Genomic DNA, 10,007 nt, shown 5'->3' with positions numbered 1-10,007 from the left:
AGCGTATGTAATTTTTATCAGCCATGCCCTAATAAATGAGTCAGCCACAATCAACAACAGTGGTTTATTTATTTTTAAAGAACATGGCTCAATATAAAAGTTAAGCTCTGTTATCTACAAATGTTAAATAGTGGTGTTTCCTTGTCATTTTATTAGGTAAAATGTCAGTACTAAATCTGAATACAGTACCTTATCTGAGATTTAACACACATAAGTGCATTGACAGACATGGCCAAGAGATGGCACCCTTAGCAAAACAAAGTCAAGGCAGTGAAGTTGAGCTCCACTTCTTTGGTGTTCTGTCTTGCAACAGAGGAAGTGTAGGTCAGACATTAACGATGCACACAACAATAACAGATTCTAAACACTGACTGTTCACAACATCTTATTGTATTAAAAATGGGCAGCAGAAGTTCAACAAAATATCACAAATTAAACAAACAGGCTCACAAAAATGGCCATTTTAAAATATCTGCATGGCAGATATGCAGCAATACCTTTTCACAATCATGTAAATTTTTTTTTTTTTTTTAGTATATTTCTGTTTATCTGTCTCACCAGAGGTTTGTGAAAGATTTCAACTTAATGGTAACCATAATTTGTGATTAACTTGTGCTTATTAAAAATCTGCTCCAGCTGGTGGTTTGATGAACACTAACTGTGCAAAGCACAGAGGTATCAGAGGTTTGTCTGAACAGGAGGTTTGTCAGGTAGAGAGACGGTGGAGCTGATGACGGCAATGACTGGATATCTGCCTCCTCTGTTCCCTCCTCCTTCATAATATGGCATTTTTGACGTCTCATTCAGGGCATATGGTGCGATGGACAGTTTCAGTTTCTGTGGGAGAAATGTACCCATAATAATGACACATGCTTGATTTTATAAGAGCATGACATGGCAGCTAATGCACATGGATATCACCTGTAATATCCTGGGAGGGAAAAAAGTAAATAGTAAATGTACGTCACCTGCATGAATGAACCAGGTAACACCCACAATGTGTGAATGGCACCCAAAGGAATCCAGATGATGGAGGCCATGGCTATGACCCAGCCGACCCCCTGAGCCCAGGGAGGGAAGACATAGTCTCCATAGCGAGCTGGTTTGAACTGGATGATGGAGAAAATGAGGATGACCTGCCGCAAGAAGAAACAACTTAAGTTTAGTCGTTATGCATTTAGAGGGATTTCAGTTTTGTTTTAGGGGAAAGAAATCTTTAAATCATGTTGATGCAAAAAAGCCTTGTTGACTTACAGTGATCAGCACAGGTGCAACTATTAACCAACACAGCCTGAAGAAGATGTTTGCTCTCTTTCCAGTCATCTCTTCCAGGTTGTCTGAAAGTCGATTCACACCTGCACATGGAAAGGTACTTTAGACAAAAAGCTATGCATATTTTATTTGCATATTACATGGAGCCTGAAAAATTGTCTACTTTTGGAGTCAAGTGCATCATCACATTATCTGGCCACTGAGAAAAGGAATATAACTGAGACTTTTACTCTCACCATAACTCCAACAGATGGCTATAACCTCAAAGAACGCAAGAAACATGATGGACACTATGGCTGTGTAATGGTCCATCAGCTGGAAAACATAGATCCCCACCTGGACAGAGACACATTAAGACAGCATGTAAGTGAGACTGAGGATTTTACAGTTTGGTTATAATTTGATTACGATCCATCCAGTAAATTGCAGCCTGTACCTGCATGACACAAGGAATCCCAAGAATGCTGGCTGCACAACAAACTGCAAGAACAAACAGCTCCTTGCGCTTGAAGAATTTAATCAGCTTTTGATCGAATTCGTCCATGAGACTGGTCACCATCACTTCAACCATTGCAAACTGGCAAAATAGACAGAATACATCAATCATAACTGTGTAGGATTAGTGAAAATAATCATTATCACTATAGAATTGTAATGTCGCTTTCCCAGTTTCTCAGTAAACTACCTCACTGTCCAGTCCGAGGCAAAGAAGCATGAAGAAGAACATCACAGCCCAGAGCTGAGACACTGGCATGTTGGCAAAGGCTTGTGGGTAAACAACATAAACCAGTCCTGGACCTGGATACACAAACACAAAATGTCTGTGTAGCATTGCTGACTGACTGAAAAAGTAAATCATGGCCATCACAAAGAGTCAAAACTATCATGAAAATTGCAAGAAACAGCTGATTTTTTTTTTTTGAGATGAAAATTGGCCAGGTGCATCTTTAATCAGTCAAAATTGTTTCCGCATCAGAGCTCACTTTCATGTGAGTTGACCTTTTTAAATTGAGTTTCTCCTTTGTTGTATCAACAGAGCTTTAATTTGCAGCATGACACATGTCTCAGGCCTGTATACAGCACATTGATGTGTTGTAGCTTGGTTTCACTTTCCCATAGTCAGAATTATCAGAGCACATTATTAAAATGTAACAAGAACAGGAGCATGGCATTACAAGGGCACTGATAATGAAGATTAAAATCATACAAACTCTCAGGCAGGCAAAATATCCTTTTAGTCAAAAAGAAAAAAAATATTACAATGATTGGAGAAATTATTAGAGAAGAGTTGCCACTTAGAGAAAATTAAATCAAAATAATCTGAAGTAAAACTAATCCCCCTGCAGCAGCAGATATGAGCTGAGATTGTTCTTACCATCCACAGCCAGGTTGCTGACAGGAATGCCCTGCAAGTGAGACATGTATCCAAAACCAGAGAAAATAACAAAGCCTGCCAGGATACTAGTGACAGAGTTGATGATGGATATAGTCAGTGTGTCCCTGTGAGGAGAGAAGACACCTTTAAATCACTTTTCTTACTGCCCAGAGATCATTATTGCCACTGCTGAGGATAAGGATTTCAGGCTTTTTACTTCAGAACGTTGTTGTTGAAGGAGTTGTAGCTGGACATGGCCATGAGGGAGCCGAAACCAATCCCGATGGAGTTAAAAATCTGAGCTGCAGCATTCACCCACACCTGCAACACATCCAACAGATCACTGCCAGAACCAATTATCAGTATCCCTGCAATGCTAACACTAGTATACATCTTTTCTCTGCTCTACTGTGCCAGGCAGGTCAGACTGAACCAGTAGATATTTCCACTTCCTCATCTTTCTTCTTTCTTACCTCCACTGAGAGCAGCTTGTCCCACTCCGGCACTATGAAGAAAGTTATCCCATCTATTGCTCCAGGAAGCTGAGCGTTATTGATCAGCAGAGCAATGAGGATAACATACGGGAACAGAGCCGTGAAGTACACCACCTGCACACAGAAACAGACAACATATTGCATTGTCTGCCCACCTGTCTTTCTCTTTGTTTCTGTGTCAGTCTCTTTCTCTTTTTCCTGCTCACCTTGCCTGTCGATTTCACACCCTTAAAGATGCAAAGGTAAATGAGGATCCAGGCCAGCAGGAGAATGAGGAAAAGCTCCCACCGTATCACTCCTGCCTCCTCCACTCCTGCAGTCTGCTCCAGCATCTTATATCTTCAAAGAAGCCAAAAAAAATTGAAAAGAAAAAGAAATGAAAGTCGTGAATTAGCATTCTCTAAGACAATTGTATTCTACATTTAATGTTGACAATATGCCCTCAAACTATAGCCTTTAACAGACAGATGGTTCCAGATGTCTTCCCTGTTATACTAAATAGTCAGTAATCAGATGGACTCATGGCGGTGTCCCACAGGGTTCCATTTTGGGCTTTTTATTAACATAACTCTACACTAACACTAACAACGGTGGCTTGGCTAACACCTTCCATGTAACTTACATTGCTTTAAGTAAGCCATACGTACTTTCCACACAGTTATGCACTAACTGCAGTTAAACAAGTTAATGAGTAAACCTATCTGAAAACATGAGGTTTCACTCCACTGTCACTATCCACAATGAAAAATGTCAGTTCTTTACAAAAATCTTCAGAGTGGCATCAATGCACATTGAAAAGCTAATCCCGGTACTTCCTCAGTCTATCCACATCAAAACCAAGGATCAGCATCTGGAGAGATGACATCTGGAGCACACATTTATAGTAAGACCTTTTAATGAGGTGCAGCAACTAACGTTTGGACATAAAGCATGTCCTCATGAGAAATCAACACCTGTTTGACCTTTGAGGATTCTGAAACTGCTGCACACAGAAGAAAGCGATATGTGTTTATAGATACAAGCATTTTAGATTAGACTGATGATTAAGTGAAATTAAAACTGAGTAAACACTTTTTATACGTCTGTAAGATATTTTATCTGTTTGTCAATCACTTATCACTTTGACTGATATCCCTAACGCGACTCATATGATAAAATGGAGTTTCAATTTAATTAAGCTGTAAATTAAAATAATCAGTTTCAGCTGTGATATAATTTCCAGACGTTGAGTTGTGTAAGCAGCAGAGCCTCTTGTCAAAATGCAGGGATTTTGTAATTCTGCTGTAATCTAATCATTATCTAGTCTGGTTTTGTAACGCTGAGACCCAGCGCTGGTTTCTCCCACAGAGTGATATGTACTTGAAGAACTCCTGGCTGGCTGTGGAGGTGTAGCTGCTGTTGGTGGCGTGATTAGTACAGTTAGGTGTGTTCCAGGTGTTGTTACAACTCTGCCAGGGTAGCGGTGCCTGGAAGGAGCTAAAGAGATAATAGAGGGCCCAGGTGATGACGACATTGTAATAGGTGCACATGATGAAGGAGATGGCAACAGATGCAATGCCCACTCCTAAGGGACAAAAAAAATAATGTCACTTTTTTTGCTTTCAGAAAAATGTCCATTTATCAGCTTGGACACCTTTTGGTGACTTGAAAATTTCAGTCAGGCTACATAGTACCTTTTAACAGTGGACAGACATTAGCCAGAGCACGGACAGGCCCTCTCCTCATGTACTGTCCCACAGTTAGCTCCATGTAGAGCAGAGGGATCCCCAACACCACCAGCATAAGCAAGTATGGCACCAGGAAGGCACCTGGCAGAAAATGATGGTGAGTCAACTGTCACACACATTTTGCTGGCAAAGAAAGTTGCAACTATGCAAGTTTTATGTTGTTCTCTAATGTTTAACTTCTGTGAAAGGCACCAAGTCCTCGCATCTGTTATCTATATCTTGCGTCTCGGGTAATCTGTTGTAATTGTCAGGTGAGGTATCCCTCCATAAAATTGTATGTTTTTCTTACTGTGCATGCAGGATTTCTGAGTACAGTATAGACTTACATGTAATACACACATTTCTAGGAGAATAATTTGTCAACACAATGAGTATCACTACAGAGCAGAGTGCCTGAAGTCATGCCGACTAACAACAAACAAACTTTGAACCCAGTCTAGAGACCTGAGTGTACTGTATCATATAGTAAGTACCGAGGGCAGTCTGGTTTCATAATATTATTTGAGGATGAAATGTCAGCTTGGTTTCTCACCTCCTCCACTCCTGTAGCAGAGATAAGGGAACCTCCAAACGTTGCCCAAGCCCACAGCGCAGCCGATGCCAGCCAGAGTAAACTCTATCTGCCTGCTCCATGTTGGTCTGCTGGGTTGCTCATCCATGTCTGCTCCTCCTGTCTTCTCTGTGGCTCGTCTGGGCCCAAACTCCATGGAAAAGCTGGCTGTGACTTAAGTGACTCTGGGTGATATAACCTTCTTTTATTATCCTTAATGATTAGCTTAGCAGCATTGTCCATGTTGTCCAGCATGTGGCAGCAGTGGCTCCGTGGTTCTCAAAGAGGGAAAAGTTTGTGTCAAAGTGTGATAAAAATCATCAGATTTGTTGTTTTGAATAACATACAGTATACAATTCCTTAGAGGTTAATCAGAAATTTGAAGATTTTATTTGTAAAATCTGATTGTTTAACATGATTCTTTGTAACCATTTGGCACACCAATGTTAACATGTTTGCTTTTAAACAATGTACAGTACTTCACAATACACAATTAAAACTAAATCTAACTCTCCAAGTTGGATGTGAAAAGTCTTCCCTTCTTACATCATTGTAACCTTTTTCTAAATGCATTGACAGCACATCAACTTCAACTTCAACTTCAGTGTCAGTTTATTTCAAGTGCGCATCACCAGAAGTCTCTGCACACTTTATTTTTCTGCCTCATTTTAATTTATTGAAATTCTGGCAACATTGTTGACAAGGTCAACAATTATTATCTGTAGGATTAAGAAGCTCAAGCAAAGGAAAAAAGACAGGGGTTAAACTTAAATCATTTTTTATCATAAATCACTATTTTGAATACTCTCATATACTTCTAACATTTCAGCTTCAGTAACAACAAGATCTTTACATCAACAGCAAATTCAAAGTCCTGCAGTAAAGGGAGAAGCAGAGAGAGACACTATGTTTCTTCTCAAGTCTTTTATGACTAGTTTGTTACACATGTGCAGTGTGTCACACATGAAATGAGTGTCTGTAAAATTACACAATTTGTTCTTTGCAACACGTGCTGAAAATGCATTTGTGCAATCCTGCTGACAGATTCTATGTGGGGTCAGCACAGTCAAACCACCACATTTCTGTAGTGATATGATATTACTATACTATGCAGTGCTCTGACAGAGCATCTTTCTAAAGGTTTGTTTGGTCAGTTTGCTTTATGCACTTTGCACTTGTGTTTGACTCAGTTGGATATTTATTAATTTTCCTTTATTATCCCATATCAGTCATGGGAGATCAATAGGTCTATACAGTGTTATTATTATCTTGACATGTTAGAGAAAACATTTACAATGTTTAGCAAATGGAGAAATTAACATTATTATGTGAATGCCCTCAAAATGAATATCTCACAATATGAAAACAACTCACAACATTAATGTTTGCAGACAGTTTTCAATCAGGAAATGAGTGATTGGATATTAGACATTATGTTCTGCTGACAACAGTGTACACATATATATATAGACACTGAGATATTTGTGATGAGGTAGGCAAGGAGATTTACTGGGTCTACAACCAAGAAAGGAAAAGGCTGCAGCAGAGTGTACTAAATCAGTGAACATCACAGGTGCCAGAGCCAACCCTGCTGGAAAGAGGAACAGAGAGCAGCAAGAAAGTATGTAGAAAGTAAACAAGTAAGCAGTAAGAGTATGGAGAGGCAGAGGATGAAAAGTTAAAGCATCAGACTGTGAAGTCTTGAACAACTGTGCAGGGTGGAAATCTGAAGAAGAGTCAGTATTCTTATCATTTTCTGATAGAAGCAAAAGTAGCAATACCACTATGAAAAAATACTCAATAAAAGTCCTGCATTCAAAATCTTACTAAAAGGACAGGTTCACAATTTTTCAAGTCTGTCTTAAAACAACAGTCAGGTGTCCATATGAACAGTGAAAGAGGTTTTCCTCGCTGTTTTCATTCCTCTTGTTCATACTGGCTATTAAAAGATCCCCTTCAAATGTGCTTTCAATGTAAGTGATGGAGGCCAAAATCCACAGTGTGTCCACACAATCATTTTGTGCTAAAATGCATTTAAAAGTTGATGTGAAGCTTCTATGAGGCTTCAGCAGTCTGAGTTAGTCATATCAAGTGGATATCTGACACATTTACAGTCTTTTTAGCATCAAATTCCCTCTTTGTGTTTCCTCAGACAGTGTTTCCCTATTGAGCTGTGGTGGAAGTATAGTAACAAAAAGAGGGACTTTGGCACTAAAAAGACGAACGTTGAAAGATATCTAGTTGATTTGATTAATATGGATGACTGAAGCTTCATATTGTGGATTTTAGCCCCCATAACTTACATTGTAAGTACATTATGAAGGCATCTTCTAATGGTCAGTATGAACAGGAGGAATAATTACAGCAAGAAAAACATATTTTAATGTTCATTTAGGTACCTGACTGTTGTTTTAAGACAGACTTGAAAAAACGCAAACCTGTCCTCCAAGTAAAAGTATACAGGTATGGGCAGCAAAATATACTTAAAGTATCAAAAGTTAAAGTACTCATCATGAAAAATGACTCTATTTAGTGTTATATTTATCCTACATGTGCTTTATATAATATTTGAATATTAAAATAGATTTAGTAATGTGTACATGTAAGCAGCATTTTTATGCTGTCAAGGTAGAGCTAATTTTAACACCTTATAATGTTGAATAGTCTAATTTATGTATAACAATGGGTACATAACAAGTGTTTTATGTGTAAAATATTGATCTGAAAAGTAATTAATAACTATAGCTGTGAAATAAATGTAGTGGTGTAAAAAGAACAATATTTGCCTTTGAGTGTGAAATGCAGCTGTTTTAGTTTAGTGTTTCATTTGTTATATGATCATCATAATGACACTTTAGTGATTTGTGTTTGTAGGCCACCTGCTGGATAGAGTGAGCACAGAAGAGTCCTGCTCGACTGGGGTTGAATCCCAGTTCATGCACCACTCCAGTAACTGTAAAACCTTCATGCAATATTCCAGCAAAATGGTAAACTTGTTAATGAAGAGAAGATGTTGAATTAAGAAGTTTGGATACTGTCTATGGCTTACTTTTGTAATCTTGTGGGGAGGTATCCTCCATGGCCCCAAAAGGTGCACAGGCAGCCCTGTACAGTGAAGCAGGTTTTGAAGTTATTTCCATTGCATCAGCACAGGAATGTTTATGAATGCAGCTTTAAGGTATTGTGACAACCTCGCCAGAGGCTGTAGTGCAGGATATCCACATGCTGGTTATCTTGGGTCAATATGGGTTGTGTTTCAGGGCTACAGTCCCAGTCAGTTCCTGCCCTGGAGCATGTCTTGTCCTTTTATTGTGCTACAGCAGCACTCATACATCCATCTGTCAGACACATGGAAAACATGACAACATTGTGAGGGCACTGATATGAAATAGATGGAAAAACTAAACTGTATGAAGAAAATAGGTTATCAACGTGATGAAAATACAATATCATGATTTCTGTGGATCTGCCACCCCACCCCAGACTTTCTCATCTTGCTTACCATGCATGTAGAGGCCTGGTAAGGTGTAATTAGTAGCATTCTCAAATGGCTTAAGAGTTCTCTCATGCAGGTCCTCTACAGTATTTGATTATAGTGCTGATGAAGGGCCACCTCTGCAAGATGTGCCACGCCTTTTCTGTATGAATACAGGCCAGCAAATCTTAGTTTGGTGAAGAATGTCAAAGATTGTGATTGTGCAGGTATACTGTAAATGCACAAATTTGACAAGGCACATATTGCTTTGAATATCATGCTTTTACTGAGTCCTGGGATTTAAAGTTTATACTGTTCAATTGTACACGAATCATGTGGGTGGGCATGTAAAGTTTTTTTTTTTTTTTGCCTGAATGGTGCATGAAGGTTTCATATTTCATTTCATTTGCACGCATTATAGGCTTCCACAGTTGTACAATAGCACAGCGGTTCTCAAACTTTTTCACATCAAGGACCCCTAACCTGACACAAATTAGACCATAGACCCTCATTTGATAAGATTTTGTCCCAGGGTCTCCCATCTAATAAGATTTTTGCTTTTAGATATTTTATTACAGAAAGTGTATGAAACCCAACCAAAATAGTTATACAGTCCGTCACTGTGTTACTTAAAGATGATGAAAATAAATTATTACCCTTTTGCTGGGGACCCTCTGGAACCCCCTTAAGGACCCCTGGGGTTCCCCGGACCCCACTTTGAGAAGCACTACAATAGCACACGCCTTCCCGCTGCATGAGGCGTGTCCTTGCAGCCCCTGACACTTTTGGCAGAGGTATTATGACTGCAATCTGTGACCACGTTAATACTACCAAGGGAGATAAATGGTATGCGATCATGTCACTAAACACCGGGTTTGGTGGTAACACTGTCACGCGCACACATTCAGGGAAATGAAGCTGGTCTGTCGCTGGTTGTCGCGTGAGAGGACATTTAAACAACCACGCCTATATTATTATTATATCACATCCGCTGCTGTGGAGGAGGGTCCGCAGAGGCTATGGGCAGAGAGGGGAGGGGGATCTGATCAGCGAAACCAAGTAACTGCAAAACCAGAACGGAAGTAGGGCGATGCGAACTTCTAAAATAAATGTA

General features: G+C 39.5%; 1 protein-coding gene across 2 annotated transcripts; it reads right to left on the bottom strand.

The window, feature by feature from the left end:
* Positions 1-48: 48 nt before the first annotated feature.
* On the bottom strand, positions 49-9,872 carry si:ch211-283g2.1 (sodium- and chloride-dependent GABA transporter ine). 2 transcript variants are annotated; one of them, XM_042431357.1, is made up of 17 exons: positions 9,550-9,872; positions 8,921-9,056; positions 8,610-8,756; positions 8,468-8,523; positions 5,401-5,696; positions 4,815-4,949; positions 4,501-4,705; positions 3,348-3,480; positions 3,121-3,255; positions 2,865-2,968; positions 2,648-2,772; positions 1,958-2,070; positions 1,709-1,849; positions 1,509-1,608; positions 1,255-1,355; positions 969-1,136; positions 49-837 (listed from the first exon to the last, which is right to left on the bottom strand). In XM_042431357.1, exons 5-17 carry the CDS (start codon positions 5,573-5,575, stop codon positions 679-681), a joined length of 1,794 nt encoding a protein of 597 aa, XP_042287291.1. In that variant the 5' UTR covers positions 5,576-5,696; positions 8,468-8,523; positions 8,610-8,756; positions 8,921-9,056; positions 9,550-9,872; the 3' UTR covers positions 49-678. The 2 variants fall into 2 exon arrangements, with proteins under 2 accessions (XP_042287291.1, XP_042287292.1); XM_042431358.1 differs by lacking the exons at positions 8,468-8,523; positions 8,610-8,756; positions 8,921-9,056; positions 9,550-9,872 and having other exon boundaries at positions 5,401-6,399.
* Positions 9,873-10,007: the final 135 nt, after the last annotated feature.

This window comes from Thunnus maccoyii, chromosome 13, assembly GCF_910596095.1.
Source record: "Thunnus maccoyii chromosome 13, fThuMac1.1, whole genome shotgun sequence".
NCBI lineage: Eukaryota > Metazoa > Chordata > Actinopteri > Scombriformes > Scombridae > Thunnus > Thunnus maccoyii.
This window is presented reverse-complemented; position numbering and strand designations above follow the sequence as displayed.